The sequence below is a fragment of the Mytilus trossulus genome, chromosome 7 (assembly GCF_036588685.1).
Source record: "Mytilus trossulus isolate FHL-02 chromosome 7, PNRI_Mtr1.1.1.hap1, whole genome shotgun sequence".
NCBI classification, from domain to species: Eukaryota; Metazoa; Mollusca; class Bivalvia; order Mytilida; family Mytilidae; genus Mytilus; species Mytilus trossulus.
In genome coordinates this window covers 52,922,950-52,942,292 of record NC_086379.1, presented here as the reverse complement: position 1 = coordinate 52,942,292, position 19,343 = coordinate 52,922,950, and the positions used below count along the sequence as shown (strand labels likewise).

Genomic DNA, 19,343 nt, shown 5'->3' with positions numbered 1-19,343 from the left:
CTATACACAATAGTTATTACCACAAAACTCAGATCAAGTACAAATTTGGGTAACATCACTTTTATCGTTCTTCAGTTATGTTCCTTTATTATGTTGTATGCAAGCAGGGCATCAACTGTGTCCATGGGGACACATTCTCCATTTATTTTATATTGATGTAACAATAAACATGAATTATGATTTTTGGCAAGAAATGCAGCTGACAGGGAATTTAGTGGTTTCAATGTGGGACTGTCCATGCCATCTGTCCGATCTGTTTAAGTATAATATTTGAACTGATTTGGTCATTAAAGACGCACAAATTCAAGCTTATATATGAAAAATCAATCAAATATACCCCTAAACTTCCTTTTTCAGATGTTCAGTCTTAACCTATTTGTAGGATCCTTTACTATAGATAATTTAGCTGATCTGTAAACAATAACATCTTCATGCCTTATATATCATGTACTGTAGTACGCCGCTAGATTAAAACTGACGTGGAAAGGTAACACATGCCCACCGAAAGCTCTTTTTTTGAGAGCCCAGGTGGTCGTGTGGTCTAGCGGGACGGCTGCAGTGCAGGCGATTTGGTGTCACGATATCACAGTAGCATGGGTTCGAATCCCGGCGAGGGAAGAACCAAAAATTTGCTTTCGCAAATTTACAGATCTAACATTGTTGGGTTGATGTTTAGACGAGTTGTATATATATATATATATATACCTCTTGAGTCAGTGACAACTCTACAACAGATGTATCCATTGGACCGCCATCAATGATGGTGATACATGGCTGTGTACATAATGTATATACAACTCGTCTAAACATCAACCCAACAATGTTAGATCTGTAAATTTGCTTTCGCAAATTTTTGGTTCTTCCCTCGCCGGGATTCGAACCCATGCTACTGTGATATCGTGACACCAAATCGCCTGCACTGCAGCTGTCCCGCTAGACATGGGTTTGAATCCCGGCGAGGGAAGAACCAAAAATTTGCGAAAGCAAATTTACAGATCTAACATTGTTGGGTTGATGTTTAGACGAGTTGTATATACATTATGTACACAGCCATGTATCACCATCATTGATGGCGATCCGATGGATACATCTGTTGTAGAGTTGTCACTGACTCAGACGTACTTATGAATATAATTATTTTCTGTGACTGTATATTACATTAATTTGTAGGATCCTTTACTATAGATAATTTAGCTGATCTGTAACAATAACATCTTCATGCCTTATATATCATGTACTGTAGTACGCCGCTAGATTAAAACTGACGTGGAGAGGTAACACATGCCCACCGAAAGCTCTTTTTTTGAGAGCCCAGGTGGTCGTGTGGTCTAGCGGGACGGCTGCAGTGCAGGCGATTTGGTGTCACGATATCACAGTAGCATGGGTTCGAATTCGGCGAGGGAAGAACCAAAAATTTGCGAAAGCAAATTTACAGATCTAACATTGTTGGGTTGATGTTTAGACGAGTTGTATATATATGTTACATATTATCATCAAATACAACATAATGGGTATATTTAGATAATAAGACTACATGGTCACTTTCAATTTAGACGAAAACCGTCATAAAATTATCAAAAATGCTGAAATTGTGAAGATTTATTCATATTGCACAAATTCATGATGTTATTGCCTGATGCATATGCATTGTATTGTCAAAAACAGTCCATATTTATGGAACAGAAATATTTTTCTTTCCTATAAATAGCTAAAATAATTACATTTTTGACAAATTTGTAAAAGTGTTATTTTTCAAGGCCTAACAAGAGTCTTCCTGGGCATACTTCTTTGAAATTCGGTGGCATCACTGTCACTTTAACCATTCTAGAGTTATGCCACTTAACAAATGGAAAAATTGCTGAATACTTACTTACAAATGTAGTTGCCTCAACCAAATGAAACTGACACACAGTTTGAATTTGGGTGGCATCACTTGTACAGAATACAGTTCTCTAGTTATGTCCCTTTGTAAAGTTATATGCAAGCATCCATCTGTGTCCCATGGTCATATTTTTTATTTATTTTACCTTGAAACATTTGGCTTATTTTTTATGCCCCACCTACGACAGTAGAGGGGCATAATGTTTTCTGGTCTGTGCATCCGTCTTTTTGTCCGTCTGTGCGTCCTTCCATTTGTCTGTGCATCCTTCCATTAGTCCGTCTGTCCCGCTTCAGGTTAATTTTTTTGTCAAGGTAGTTTTTGATGAAGCTGAAGTCCAATCTACTTGAAACTTAGTACACTTGTTGCTTATGATATGATCTTTCTAATTTTAAAGCAAAATTAGACTTTTGAACCCAATTTCACAGTCCACTAAACATAGAAAATGAAAGTGGGAGTTTCAGGTTAAATTTTTTGGTCCAGGTACTTTTTGATGAAGTTGAACCCCAATCAACTTGAAACTTAGTACACATGTTCCCTATGATACGATCTTTCTAATTTGCATGTCAAATAAGATTTTTAAAAGAATTTCACAGTCCATTGATCAAAGGAAATGATAGTGCGAGTGGGGCATCCGTGTACTTTGGACACATTCTTGACTAGGCCTAATATAGTACTTATCAAACTTACTCCTTTATAAATATAGCATGAAGGAAAAAACTGAGTTTATTAGATATACAGATGTTTTGGGAGGAAAACTAGATGTCAAGACATTTAGGACATAAATTAACACTTCAAAATTCAATATTATAGTTCTTTAGGAATTTGGTTCAATGTCTGAAATTTTAAAAATGATCTATTTTAGGTGTAATACCACCATTGATTTTCCCCTATTAATCTTTGTTAAATTTGCACTTTTCAAAAAATTGTGCAGAATTTATCTTTGTTTCAAATAAAGAAATACTTGGCATGAGTAAAGTTTTATCCTGTCCACTTCTATAGAAAAAGTTTCACATAACATTTCATTGCATATAAGAAAATAACCATCATTGGAAGTTAACCAATCAAAGGAGTATGTTCGATAAGGTCCTAAAATGGCCCACTTTTATAGCGTAAATTTCAATTTCGGATTTATCGACCAATATCACGATAAAGTATAGCTAATACATTGACTAGCTACGATATAAACCATTTTGTTGAAAATTTTACGTTTCTGCGTTTCATTATGACGTCACAAGTTGTACTAATGTTAATTTTTCACGAAAAAATCAATGAATATGGGTAAATTTCCATAGATTATTGGACAGGAACCATAGAGCGCATACGTCGACAACAAAGATTTTTAAAAACAATGTTTGTGAAGACATTTCACATGTCTTATTTGAATCTTAAGCTTGTCGACGCCTGCGCTATATGTTTCCTGGTCCTTTATTTGGTTGAAATCCAGCTGATTTTGTCAAATTTCACCAAAATCCCTTATCTTGACCTTTTTTGGATGTAAAAATCAACGTGTTATAATTAAACTTTGACAAAAACTGTTCTGTTTAACTTTCTAACATGTCTTTAAGGCAACTTAAAACATGTATTGTCTTGTTACTATGAACTTTATAATTGGGGCCAAAACCCGGCCAAATATGGCCCTTACCGAACTTACTCCTTTCTCCCCTTATTCTATCTGTGTACAAGGTTTAGTCACCATGTAACCTCAAGATTACAAAATTTTCTATAGAAATCACAAATAAAAAATAATGGTGTTTTGAAATACCCAAGACATATGTTTATGACACAGAAATAGTTTTACTGCAATAAAATGTAGGATTAATTACCTACAACGGTCAAATTCAAGGGAATATATTTTTAGACCTACTTTCGTATGCAACCGGATGTGACGTACCATGATTTGGTGGTATCACACCTTCAAAACTTAGTAAATCTTAAAAGGACAAACCTAGCACTAAGCAGGATTGTTAATATGCAAATAAAAAACTATTGCTTTAAAAATTATATTTTGCAATTGACTTGATATCAATTTAAAAAATCACCTTCTAGTAATCTATGTAAAGGGTGCTGTTTGGCTTTCAAAATAACAACTACTATTGTCTTTCTTGTCATGTTGAAATATATTAATTAATCATTTTTGAATTTCTGAATTCAGCTGTATGTCTTAATGAATGTACTTACACCCCTTGCAGACTGGTCTGATAAAGAATCAGTAACTGGTTACCCTTAATTTTACATCAAGTTCATTGTGTCTTAATTTTTTATGCCCCGAATCAACACTTTAACTATTTTAGAGTCGTGCCTCTTTGTAAATGAAAAAATGCTTTTAGTTACTGCAGCCTACTTTAGTTTGCCTCAACCAAATATTATGAAACTTAATTCACAATGGTTATTATCACAAAACACAGATCAAGTGTGAATTTTGATGGCATCACTTTAACCGTTCTAGAATTATGACCCTTCATAAATGGAAAAATTGCTATTTTATTTTTTTTTTCGCTCTCTAACTTAAACTTGTTATATTATTGTTCGTTTCTGTGTGTGTTGCATTTTAACGTTGAGTCGTTTGTATTTTCTCTTATTTTTGAGATATTGAGATAAGACGTGGCACGGTACTTGTCTATCCCAAATTCATGAATTTGGTTTTCATGTTATATTTGTTATTCTCGTTGTGTTTTGTCTGATGCTTGGTCCGTTTCTGTGTATGTTGGGTTTCGGTGTTGTGTCGTTGTTCTCCTCTTATATTTAATGCGTTTCCCTCGGTTTTGGTTTGTTACCCTGATTTTGTTTTTTGTCCATGGATTTATGAGTTTTGAACAGCGGTATACTACTGTTACCTAAACTAAATGTCATGAACTTTATACACCATACTTATTACCACAAAAACTCAGATCAAGTACAAATAAGGGTGGTGTCACTCTAACCGTTCATCAGTTGCATTGTGTCCCTTTATAACTTTATATGATATGCAACCTGGGGCATACCCATTTCCTATTTATTTATTTTATGAAAATTTCAGTCAAAACTAAACAAATAAATTAACAATAGAATCTTACTGATGGCAGTTTATTATTTGGATTTTAGATCTAGGACTGCTAGTTGGAAATATAATGACCTAATTAAATGATTTTTGCTTTCCTTCCTGTTAATTGAAAAAATAAATTGGAAGCACTGATTCTTCCAATGTTTGGCTTGCAGTTGCTTGGTTGATACACATTCTGATTAATAGGTAAAGCTTTCAATGTAAAAAAAAATGAAACAAAAAGTATGTAGATCATTGTATTAATATATATACACTGTTACTGTAAACTGGTGTAAACTTTAAATCATTTTATCATTGCAGCGGTAGATCCAGCCTTATTTAAAAGGGTGTTCCTAACTCAGGAGAAAAGGGGGTTTCAAACTGTATGTCCCCATTCAAATGCATTGATCACCCCAAAAAAGATGTTCCAACCCCCTTAGACGGTTACTCCCCCCTTGTATCCACCACTGCATTGAATCTCAAATGTTTCCAGGCAACTAGTAAACGTTGGAGTTTTCTTGGCACTTGTGCTACACGCTTTAAATTTTAAGTGGATAATGCACAATATCAGGCAATTTTTAATTTGGAAGAATAACATTTAGATGAAGATATAAAAAATATCCTATAATTTTGCCTGCAATGACAATCACATGTGCAGTTCTATTATTTTTGGAGAAGAACAATGATGAAGATCCATGGGAATCTTCCACCGTAAAATTACCCAAATCTTTGATATTGGAAAATCCAGCACTCACAGATTTTATGCCCCAGCTGTACCCGAGTATGAATACGCCCCTTTACAAATGGAAAATTTTGTTTCGTTTCTGTTTTCTAACTTTAGTTTGCCTTAACCAAAATGTTAAGATACTTATACACAATACTTATTGCCACATATAAATTTGGGTAGCATCACTTTTACTATTCCTCAGTTATGTCCTTTTATATCTATAGAGTGGGGTGCTCATTTTCGCCGGGGACACAATTTCGCCGTTTTAGGATTTTGATGTGTAAAAACTTCAAAGGATGGCTGAAATGGAAGAAATGTACCGGTAAATTATATTTTTATAACAAATATGATATTTTTTTAAACTGAGATGAAATTGCGGCTCCTACCGAAAATGACAGAAAAACGGACAACGATTTTCGGACAATTTCCTGAATAAAAAACGTATTTCTAAGTAAATATTTGACTGAATGCCCTAATTTTGAATTCTTTACACCTTCGAAATGTCTGCTATTCATCTATAATGCAATTCATTTGATAAAAATTGGTAAAAGCTGCGGTTATTTGGTTTTAAAAAGATGTGTAAAAACGGCGAATATGTGTCCCCCATTGACAAAACATCCGGATATTTCATACACCCTTTAATCTAACATTTCAGATGATTTTTTTTTAAACAAACCCGTTTTCAAGCTTAAGAATATTTTGCATCTGAAGTTATCTTCATATAGAAATATCAGTATACTTCAAAAACATTTAGACCTGACCATAAACTGTAGAAAACATGGAAAGATGTGGCGAAAATGAGCACCCCACTCTATATGATATGTAATCAGAAGCATCATTTGTGTAACACATAGTGTCCCATGAACACATTCCCACTTTATTTGTATTGTGTCATTAAACAACAAGTTAAAGAACTACTACAATATGTTGAAATGAAAGATTGAAATTGAATTAACTGATTACTTCCCTATATAGTGTAGATAAATTTCTTTAAAATGTCTTATATAAATGCTATATTAACAATGAATGGTTGATTTTTAAATAGAATTTAGATGTTTTTAATGAATATGACAGGAAGGAAAGCTTGCAGTCTGTACATTGTTAAATACATTTGTTATTTTACTTCCTCGTGTGTTTGTAGATTGAACAGTCTCAGTATTGTTTTGATAGATGAAATTTTAAATAAGGTCAATATTTGCTCTCAAATGCATGCAATGTAAGTTTTATAAACTATCATATAAAGTAGACAAAATATGGAAGAATATTTGATATATGCAACGTGAAAGTCACAAGTTTTGGTATTTTGAAACTATGACAAGATTGTTTTACATAAGGGGCCATTAATTTTTTTTTTATGGTCTTTTATATTTTTATGCCCTCCTTGTGTAGATGATCAATATTTGTTCTGGTCTGTGTCTTCTTCTGTTTGTTATTCTGTCTGTCTGGCGATGTCCTATTGTATACATTTTACCAATTTATCTCTCAGAGAGTTGTTGAAAGTGTTCTTTTGCTGAGATTATAGAGACATCTGATTGAAAGTCCCCAATCTGAATGTATATGACAGAGTATTATATATTAAACACATCTGAATAGACCTCCACTAGTATAAGGGTTTAACTATTGAACAGGTCCAGAGATGACTAATTTTTGTACTCTTTAGTTATAAAATAGTGTATACTTATTGACTGAGTATGAGTGGAATAGTAAGTTTATTGTCCCAAGGAGCAACTATTGTCGTTAGGTGTAGTCGAGGACAATTGTTGTATCCAAGGGACAATAAACTTACTATTCCACGAATATCCAGTCAGTAAGTGTTTTATTATATCGAAATAGACAACAGACGATAAATGGCCTTGATAAATCAACTAACGTTATATTGAAAAGAAGAAACCAAACCATAAAGTTGACTTCATAGATATTTTCATATGCTTAAAAGCTACGTCAAACCTTTAATAGATACAATAGGTAAAACATGATGCGTTACTCCTGCGTTTTTTTTCAAAATCCTCCAATCGCATAGCTGCATTTAAAATTCTGCGAAAAAAATGATGCTTGTGGTCAAATAGTTTCACAAAGGTCCAATAGTTGGAAATTTTTTACTGGTTCAATAGTTTAAAGCTTGTAATTTGAAAAATAGTGAAAATATTGTGTACTTATTTTATACAGAAAATGATAACTGAGGTATAATAAAAGAAGTTATCATATACTTAGACTAAATAACATATGATTTTTACTGTATGATAATAGCATTAAATTAACATAAATTCCATATTTTTCGAATTGGTTATTAGGGGGCTGATATGAAAAGTTTATCACATGCTTCGAGTGTTATCATATGCCTTTCCGTAATGTTATCACATGGCATTCCGGTGAAACTCTGCAAACTCTGGAAAATACACCTCAATGCTATGTTTTCACTGAAAAACATTACAAAGTAGTGTACAAAACAATTATTTGGATGTTAGAAAGTATATTTTGTAAAATAATAATAAAAAAAACCCAAACAAACAAAAAAACAACAATAAAATTATTAATTAAATGCCTTTTTTAAAAGTTTCAAACATAATTCGTTAGAAAGTTACTTTTAAAAAAAAGTTGACTTTTCCAAACAGTGTTCATTATGTATATTTTTGAATTATTTTTTTGATGTTTCGTCAATATCTAAATGTTTGTCTTCTCTGCTGAGGCATATGATAGAAAGATTTCATATCGAATGTATTAAGTTTGGGATCCAACGTCCGTGAACTTTTCACTCTTTGAACTTCTATTTGGAAACCAAGTAAAAGGATCAATATATGAATCTGTGATTTTTCTCCATCTTTGAAGCATAGGATAAAAAGATCATAACATGTCATTTTTCATATCGCATGTATTATCAGCCCTCGGTCAATATCAGCCGTCGAGCCATGCGGCTCTTAGGCTGATATTGAACCTAGGGCTGTTAATACATGCGATATGAAAAATGCCATGTAGTAATCTGATAATATTGGTTACGCATAAATGACACTTCTACATTACATTTGAAAAAACATTCAAAACATTTAGAGGTCTACAAACACAGGCACTTGTCTCAGAATTTTTTTTCCTATATACCTTATTATAACACAAGGTACTTAACTTGCATTTTAGAAAAATGTTGGGTGGTGTCGAAGTTCGTTATATGCCGCTTTATAGGCTGTTAATCCCACTAAAGCTTGTTTTATCGTAAATCTAAATTGATTTATCTTTACAATGGTGTATAACATACCTACTTTTATTGTCGTAATCATCCGTTTGTCTAAAATGCAAGTTAAGTACCTTGTGTTATAATAAGGTATATAGGAAATTTTTTTCTGAGACAAGTGCCTGTGTCTACAAATGGTTTTAAGCAAATAAACAATTGGATTTAGAATACTTATTTATCAAGCTTTAAATAGTATCATGTCTTAGAGATACTTTATACAATCATAGTAATGCATATTAAAAAACTATCTTAATTTGTATGACCCACCCTGAATGCTTTAATGAAATTGATAAGAAATGCTTTACTGAATATTTAACCAACATAATTTACATTTTTTTTTCTAATCGTGATGTACATTTTATGGAGATGTTGTAAATCGATCATCAGTTGATTTCAGGATATTAAATCCTATCAGAAGGTTGCAGTAACAAGTTAATATACTCATAGAAAGCATTCAATTTCAAAATGAACAAAATAAACAGGTTTCTTCCAAAATCAAAGTTCACCTGTCCTTTAACAACTGTTTTATAGTAGGTGGTATAATTAATTATCTACAAAAAACTAAAATAAAAGAAGCATAAGTTGGTTTAATATCTACATAGATAAATCATATGTAGTAAGAGATGAAATGGTATGCAGTGGGAATTAATGTGCAGCTATTTATAACTTTTGCGATGAATGTGTTATCTCTGTCATGATGGGGGTTTGATGAGGAGGAAAAAACATGGATGTGATTTTAGTACCTCAATATAGTGTATAGGGGGTTATGGTCGTTAATATTACACAATGGAAATGATTGGTAAGTTAATTAAATTATTCTCTGGCAGGTGCTTGCTTCATTGATCTAATCTAGTTATTTCTGGATTTTTTGAAATACCTGGAGGATAATGTTGTAAATCATTCATTTCTCAAATAAACTGAAATCAATTTGCAAAGCTAATGATAATAACTAATACAAGTTTTTTTATAACTTTTTTTTTTTAACATTTTACAACTTTCTGTGTTAGATATCTCGATAATCTTTATCTATTTTATAAAAATAGGTTTGTTTGATTTAAGGAGATTTCATTTTGTTTATGTCGGGCATTGTGCAATACTATGTAAGTGTTTTAAGGTCTAATAAAAAGAGAACTTGTATGTCTTATATGATGAGGATAATTTAAGAAAAGGATGAGAAATGTAAGTGACACCAATTGTTGGCCTTGGTCATATGCCATGCATTTTAATAATTTGTAAAATTGACCTAGTTTTTAATTTTTAAGCTGTTAGGTTTGATATTTGGTAGCATCTTGAATATATATTGATATTACTTAGCTTTACATCACTGTCCCAGGTTGTGCACTGACAAATATGTTCTAGTCAGTTGTTGTTGTTGGTTGCTTTCTGCATAGGCGGATCCAGGGGGGGGCCTAGAAAAATTTGGTTGATTATATAGGGAATCACTGAAGCATGACTGGAGTGGGCCCTCCCTTAGGCCAGTCAGAGGGCCCCCTTAGGAAAAGTTCTGGATCCGCCACTGTTCTGTCATATATTTTTCTGTTTATTGTTGTCTTGCCTTGAGACAATATAAAGTATGCTGTTCCTACTGTGGAGGTGGTGGAGGTGTGAACAATATATTAGTTTGTGATTAGGTCAGTTTATCGGGAACCACTATTGGAAGTCAATGATATTTGGTATGCAGATTTTAAATATTGGCACATCTCATTTATTTGGAAATTATTTGGCCCACTCACTAAGTCATGGTCTAGTGACTTTGAAACAATTGCTTACTTAACAGGTTGTAGTGTGTGTTCAAGTCATTTTCAGGAGAACTGTTATAGTGGTAGGTCAACAATATTTGGTATTCATATGCATAAGCATAACTGCACATCTCATTTCCCTGGATATTAATACCTAGAACATTGAACATAGACATTCCTTACGTCGTTTCTATAATCCCCTTCCCTTCCATGAATGTGACCTACCGAATTAGACTATTTATTGGATTTGTTATCACATAAGCAACACGACAGGTGCCACATGTGGAGCAGGATCTGCTTATGCTTCCGTAGCACCTTAGATCACCCCTAGTTTTTGGTGGGGTTCGTATTGCTTATTCTTTAGTTTTCTATGTTGTGTCATGTGTACTATTGTTTGTCCTTTTCATTTTTAGCCATGTTATTGTCAGTTTATTTTTGATTTATGAATTTAACTTTCCCTTTGGTATCGTTCGTCCCTCTTTTGAAGCAAAACAGTATTTCCCCCTTATTTGCTATTAAAATCCAAAGACTAACAAAATATTTTTCAAGAATAATGATATGATTTGCCAACCAATATAATCACAATTATGACTTGAAATAGATTTTAATTTCAGCTAATGTTATTCTTGGAATTGCATAAGATAATCTCACATTTAATATTGACAGTTGAACAAATTTGTGATAATAAAATACAAAGAACATGAAGAAGATTCTTATAAAAATTTTGTCTGACCTGCAAAGAAAGTTTCAGAATTAATCACAGAAACTGAAACCTTACTGTTGCTTTTCTGGTGGTGTCATTGTTGGTGACTGAAACAATTGTTAAGCTTTCTGCATAAGTAAGTTTGATTCTACAATCTTTCTCAACCAATTTTCTAGCAAACAAAATTCCTTATTGTAATTTATTATAAAGTGTTATCTAGAAACTATTGGTTTCTTAAAAGACTACCTCAGTACGTGCCAGTGTACACAAAGATGACTAAATTGTGTGCTCTAGAAGAATCCCGATATGATTTTGGCAATGTCCATATATATTACATCACTAGTAAGACAATTAACATGTCTGTCATGATATAACAATAACAATAGTTTTTTGTTTGTTTCCAGATATAGCTGCAGCAGTTTCCTTGCCTCAAGTCAGTGTTGGTAAGTAAGGGTTTTATGGGCCAGCTTCATATATTATTAATGTTCATGATTACTAAAAAATATTATCTCCCTCTACTTATAAAAATGTCAAAGAGAGGCATAATGTTTTCCCTTTGACTCTCTGTCTTATGTTTTACATAGGGCCAAGTTCGGATGGATATCTAGAATAGATGGAATTGACATGGTCATATATTAACACCTGTTATGATTGGATATAGCTTTCCCACCACAACTCGAGGAGCCCTGGATTGTGGCAGGGTTCCTTGAGATAGACTCGATATCCTGGATGCTATGACTTCAATCCAATTAAATTTGAATGTAAACATATTCAGAGAAGGGGCCTTGTACTTCCGGTAATCTAGAGACCTTACTCTTCAAAATTATTTACCTCTCATATGGAACTCTAGTCAGAACTCGAATTCCATTTAAACTTGGCCTAGGGTATATGGTTAGTCCTGTTTCCTCCTGCTTAAACATTTAAGCTGGAACTTTTATATTATGCCAATATGGAGGATGACAGAATTATAGTTCAACTTATTTGTACTAAATACTGATGATAAGATTGTGATATTATTGGGATTATGATTTGCTGACAAACTTCCTCTAAATGATAAGACGATGAACTTTGTGAATTCTTTGTGAAAATGTGCAGGGGACATGTTTTGTATGCTTAAAGTCTATTCTTCTGTTATATGAAGCAAAATGCATTGATTATAGCTTTTCATATGTCATATGGAACTTTCAGTTAGGGTTTGTACATTGATCTCATATTAACTGAGAGCAGTTGGCACTTACAATGCACGTTTTATATTATAAGCTTTCAGTTTACGATAACAAAAGGCAATAAGTTGTCTTAAAATTTTAAATTTAAAAAGACAGAACTATCCTAGGTTCATTAAGTGTTATTTTCTGTCATTTCAAGTTTACTATTCCTCAGTTCAAACTAATGCTTACTGTATTATAATCAAGTCTACAACAGGCGCACCACGATCATCAAAATAGTGATTCCAGAATGAATATTAAACCAAATTTTAGATAAAAACAATGACTACGTAAAAAAATACTAAATAATACTGGAAAATACCAAACAGATTAATCAGCTCATTGATTATTTAAATTTTAAAAATTCTCAGGCTTTTGCTGCTATAGGCAAAGCTGACTTTAAATGATATCCGCTATATTTTGTTAATCTTGATTTAATTGTGTAGTTTTCCAATGTTTGGATTTTCTTTTGCTGCTGCATATGGGTTTAAAGCATTTGATTGATAATTTTATTCCCCTCACTCAGTGTTTTTATTTATGACTATGACCTTTTTATTTTGAAACAGGTCCATGTTATAAAGGTTTAAGGTTTTTTGTTATAAACATTTCTGCAGTTTGTGCATTTAAGTTGTTCTATTTGTATAAGACAAACACACGTTTGGTGGTAACCATGCCAAGTTTTTACAATGCTACTTGTTTTGTAATAGTTTACTATCTCACAAAGACAGTAATTAGAGATATATTGTCAGTAACATCACTGCGTTTATTCTATCAATGTTCAGGTTTTATATTTTATTCTCTCAATGTTATTTTTGAACGTGAATTTATAGAAGCAAATATCAGTTTTATGGTTTTAAGTTTAGAGATGATAAAGCATATGGTGTCAGATATACTTTGTATTAAAGCTGAACTGGTTCGGAATAATTGGAAACCTATATTTATTGTGGTATTTTTAGCCTACATAATGGAAATCCAAATTAGAAAGTACATTGATTGACATAGACTAATAACTGTAAAAGATGTTTCCCACTTCAGCAGATCTTGATAACAACAAATCTCCTGTTTTTAGGGCAATAGAGAGAAATTAACATTACATCTTAATTGAAGTTAAATGGCTATCTGATTTCTTCCATTCTGTCGTAAGCAATCACACATAGAGATCTGTCATTTACATTAGGGTATTCCCGACTTTGTGTATGATCTTCCGGGGCACAATTTACAAAGCATTCTTACCATTAGCTTTTCTAAGACAATTTTTTAATTCAGTCTTTATCAATCTCACATAAAGATTTGACCTAAACATCAGAGAATTTCTAACTTTATATATAACCTTCAGGGACACATTATACAGAACATTCATGGTATGGGCTATTTTGAAGACAATTTTTCGATTCAGTCTTAATCAATCTCGCATAGAGATTTGTTCTTTACATCAGGGTATTCCTGACTTTATGTGTGAACTGCATGACCACCACAATATACAGAAACTTCATGGCAGACAATTTCTTCCATTCTGTTTTAATCAGTCTCACATAGAGATTTATTTTTTGCACCAGGATAATCCCTGATTTTATGTATGGTCTTCAGGGCCACAATTTACACAACATTCATGGCATTGGCTATCCTAAGACAATAAAATCAGATTACTAATATAAAAGCAGGATTCATGTAGTTCTTACCATACATTATCAAATTAGTTAATCAGTTAATGGAATACACTATAATTAAAGCTGAAATAGAAATATTCAGATAATTTGTAGCAAGGCCATTGTCTGATGTCTAACCAATAAATATCTTATTTAATTAGACAGATGTATATTTTGGCCAAACTTCTGCATAAATACTATCGAATTGTTTGTTCATGAATATTATGGTAACAGTACGAATTACTTCAGTATAACATAGGTGCAAGCTTTTATATTTGTTGAAGACAGAACCCAGTAGTAATAGCAAGATGGCATGATAGATACGTTTTGACATATAGTAGATCCATTATGTTGTTTATATAATTATTTTAATTGGTCAAAAGTGTGCCTTCTCATTAACTTAGACACATTCTTATCTTGTAATTTGTTATTTTAATGATCCAACAAATTACAATTTTACAAACTTGTGAAACATTCAACTTATGATTTGGGCTGTACTGTAAATAATTGTAATGGCAATTTCATGCCTCATAAATAAATGATGCAGATTTTTCACAGAAATATGACTATTATTTAATAAAAAAGCAATTATATTGATATAAAATTTGTATCAGCTTTAGCTGATAACATCTATATACAATTGTATCTGAAAATTAGTTAACCTTTTAGCTAATTTTAAGGGAGACGTTTCATATTTTTTTGTATTGCACTTTTTTTCCCAAAAAAAATATTTTTATAATTTTTCATCACTGCAATCTTTATATTTTGCTTAAAGTACACAGTGTGTAAAAGCTTCTATCTAAGATCATCTTCTATACGAAACAACCCATAAGTACCCTCTGAATTATGTATCAACTGTGTTTGATATTGAATTAAAAAAAAATTTGAATAATATTTTTTCTGGTATTATATCACCACAGTTAAAAGAAACACGTTATGCTGATGACTTGGACAATGACCTGCAACAACCTCTTGTATTTGATCTGAATAGAAAAAAATGCTGTTTATTTCTCTGTTGCATTTCTGGTTCATTTGTTGGATTTATGGATTACTGTGTGATGTCTTACCATTGTTTATTTCTGTTTATTTTGCCATGAACACTGACGGGTATTGACCTACCAGAATATTTTTCAAGTGCAGGTAATTTTGAGCTGATGGTGGACATCAAATTATTTGTGTACAGTCTATTTATTGGAGGATAAATCAGCATATAAATTTGAAGGGATTTATAGCTTCTTTAAAAAACTGTTCAATAATTTGGGATATATTCAGTACATACAATTTTTTTTTAACAAAACTCCAAACTCTTAAGATAAATTCAATAAAAGAACAGAGTTCCAATTTACCTTGCTTTGCACATATTTTATCTATCCAAGGTATAAGGGCAATACCTAAAAATTTAACTTTTCTTGTTCTTTGAAATTGTTCACAAATATTGGAGAGAAATTTTTTAATGCTTCGGAGCAAATTCCATGTGATTTCGGATATAATTGATATTTCCAAGGGGTATTTACTCTTTTACAAATAATCCAGTGGCACAGATTTTCAAACTCATCCAAGACATTGATGATATAAAAATAGGATACAAATTTCCTAAAAATGTTAAGAAAGAACTGTACACTTAAGAGCACCTACAAAGCATTTTTCCATATAAATAATATTACTCTTTATCAGGTTTTGTGAAACCTAGACATGTTTCATATCATGTGTGAACATTTGAACAGTTTCTATTATAGAACTAATTATTGCTGTTATCTGCTTTGAAAAATACTGTGAAAAAAAAATAAGTGCAGGTCATTTCAATGTAAGAATAGCATAAATCTGCCCAGAGATCTGTAATAAATGTCATTGAAAAATACAAAGTTCATAATGGACAATCTTTGGAAAAGCAAATTAACTGTGTTATATTCAAATACAGTTTTAAGAGTACAAACAAAGTACAACTATAACCCATTATATATATTAAAATGGTCTGTCACTGAATCATTAATTTTCTGAGTACTGTTGTTTGTTTATTCATCTTTTCAATGAAATGCGACCTATACATATAGTCTGGTGACCATACCATGCCCAAAATAAGTTCAATTTAAACTTATTTTTTAAGTTATTACATGCATGCTAAATGTAATACAGGATATAAACGATGACCCACATATGTATAAGTTGACACACTTGTTGTCTTCCTAGTGAGCGACTTCCTAATAAACAGAATCATTCAGGGCACGCAAATTTGTCATGTAGTTTAAAAATATATATGGAAAATACAGTTATTTTTTCATATTTTTTTCAGTGTTGATCCTTTTTTTATAACTAAATGCAGCGAGAGGGACATTTTAAATCTCATTCTTTTGAATTTTCAATGTCATGATAAAAGGTACTGTTAAAATATATCATCTCTTGTTTTCTGATTCATCTCTATTGGGACTAAAAGATACTTATTTTTGTCCTTTGTCACATCATTGAATTCATATCATGTACTGTTTGTTCCTGCAAAGAAAAAACTATTTATTACACAAACAGCAAAATTGTGCATATAAAGTAAATAAATGTCAAAATTGTTAGTCAATAATTGTAACTATTTGTAAGCAGGATATATATAGATAGGGGATAGATTTATGTATAAACACTATCACCAAAAGTAAAATCATACTTTGAGTTGTATGTTTTAGAGTTTTATGTGGTGTTCATTTTGCTGATCTGTAAACATTATTGCCAGCTGAAGTCTGACTCAGGGTGAAAATTTTTCCCACTGTGTAGAAGACTCATTTGTGGCCTTTGGCTGTTTTCTGATTTTACTACTGTTGCCTATATTTCTGTCATTCAGGTTTGGTTGTTGTCTTTTGACACGTTCCCTGTCTAATATTTATTCTATATATTTAATGACTATTCTGATTATGGAAGGGTTCTGTCTTTGTCCTTCTATAGACACAACGGTTTTTTATGGCATAACTGATAGAAGAAATATTGTAAGCTTTCATATGTGTGATTCCTTGGGTGATTTTATTTTACTGTTCATATTTCAATAAAGAATTCTCTATACATATGTTTTTGTTCAGTTTGAACTTTCCAGAGTTGGTGAAAATATCCAGTGTCTAAAATTTCATCAGTTTTAAATTGATTGTAAATCTTACATTCTCTAATTTTGAGCTTTTTCACATTTCCTGACCAGTGTGAGAAAAATATTTCTCCTCACTATTAGAATAAAAACATGAGGGTATTTTAGCGATTTCTTCATATTTCTTATGATAAAAAATGCTCTTTCTTCATTTTCCTCACAACTGTACAAGTAAAGCTTGAGTGTACGTTGTTTACAGTTGATTGTGGAATAATTATGATATGAATAATACAAGGAATGGCTGATGCTTGTCCACAACTATTCTAGATCTCCATCTTTATTAATAGATGTCTATCCATCATTAGTTTTATCACCCTTCACAAAACTTACAACAGAATTAACTGATATCTAGAAATATTCACCTGTCTGCATCATCAATTCTTGTTTTTGGTCAGTCTAAAAGTATGTTTCACTTTAAGGGGAAAACGCCATGAATTTTATATTTTTTTTACTTTCAAGTTTTTGTAATTCAGTTAAATGCAATTATTATTTTGTTTGCATTTTTCAATTGCTTTTCTGTTCAGTACAGAAGCAGAACTTTATATTAAAGGAGCAATTCCTTAACACACCTATTGTCTCTTGACATATCGAAAATACCAATTTTCTGGACTCCAAATTATTTTGCTGATTATTGATGTTTAATTGTTTCCTTGACATGTAATAGATACCCATAGATAACATATGGTTCTTAGGCTGAAAAATTTCATGAAAAAAGAAGTTGTCTGTATTTATTTCTGCTACATATGCTTTTAAATATGTTAAAATATTTGGGTAATTACATGGGTGTTATCTTGTTCATGTTGGTCAACCTCCTACTTTGAAAGGAGTTGTTCCCCTTAGAAAGATGTTTTCTTCTTAAATGAACAAATAATTACAGAACGATTTATAACTGAATTTACATCCTCTGTTATATAAATTATGAGCATATTGGCAGGGTAGGGAGCCCACAAACAGGTTTTTAAATGTCATCCTGTCCTAAATTAGAAGCCTGTATAACAGTGTTTTTGTTTGTTTATTGTTTTGTTTATAAATCGGACCTCATTTGATTTTTTTTACATTTTTCATTTTGGGGCTTTCATGCTTGCTGTGAGGCATAGTTTATCTCATTGTTGAAGGCTGTACAGTGAGCTATAGTCTCTTACTTCTGAAGTCATTTAATCTATAGAAGAGAGTTGTCTTATTGGCATTCATACCACATCTTGTTACTTTTATATTTGTGTTTAGAAGTAAAAATAAAAGAACGAATGACCAACTTGTTGATCAATAAGATAAAAGAAGAAAGTAATTTTCAGTATAATAATATTGTTACAGTATGTGTGATAATTAGTTACCAGTTTGATGTGTTACCTTGGCAGGTAACCAGGTGTTGTAAATTACCTACAGTGACCTGATATATCTGCTGTCTTCAATTTTTTTTTACCTCACAAACAATTTTATTTTTTGGACAGATTTTCTCATTCTATAGTCTGTCCATCTTCATGTAGGCAGTTCTTACATAATAGTTACATTATTTGAAGAACAAGTTTTGGATTAAACTTGCATGTTGAAACAATTAAAGGATATTTTTAGTACATATTTAAGTAGAAGTTTTCACGATTAAAAAGAACTTGCTGCAAATAAACTTGAGATGTAAAAAAGATATTGGTTTATATCGATGAAAGATATCTAGAAAATCTGAATAGATATCTGAAAAGCGTCATATTGTCTTAAATCACTAGACAGTAAATTATGTATTTTTTTTTACTTATTATATAACAGAAGAATATTTAGAATCATTCGTATGATTCTAAACCAACACAATGCAACAAGTAATGCTTTAAAAATAACAGTCTCAGTACTTAAATGCTCAAGTTAATGAACTAATTGATATGAAGTGAATATATATCAACTTTGCTGAATAATTGTGAAAAAAAGGGATATGACCTCAATTTTCACCTTGGATAGTCGCAGCTGTTAAACAAACTGGTAACAGTAGCCTCAATTTCATGGTTAAATGCTAAATTAAGTGTTCTTGTGATTAAATCAATATCGGATGTAAATTGGTTAGATGAGAAGTACCTGAAATATCAGTATAGAAAAATGTA

At 31.8% G+C, this 19,343-nt stretch overlaps 1 protein-coding gene across 3 annotated transcripts in view; it reads left to right on the top strand.

Annotated features, from left to right (window-relative positions):
* The window catches only part of LOC134725285 (myocardin-related transcription factor B-like), a 72,010-nt gene that overhangs the window by 13,386 nt on the left and 39,281 nt on the right, over positions 1-19,343 (top strand). The window contains exons 1-2 of one of the 3 annotated variants that reach the window (XM_063588973.1): positions 9,497-9,650; positions 11,698-11,736. In XM_063588973.1, coding sequence (XP_063445043.1) covers positions 9,638-9,650; positions 11,698-11,736 — 52 coding nt within the window. In that variant the 5' untranslated portion in view covers positions 9,497-9,637. Of the gene's footprint in view, positions 1-9,496; positions 9,651-11,697; positions 11,737-19,343 lie in introns of those variants that run through there. The other 2 variants (XM_063588970.1, XM_063588972.1) reach the window with 2 other exon arrangements.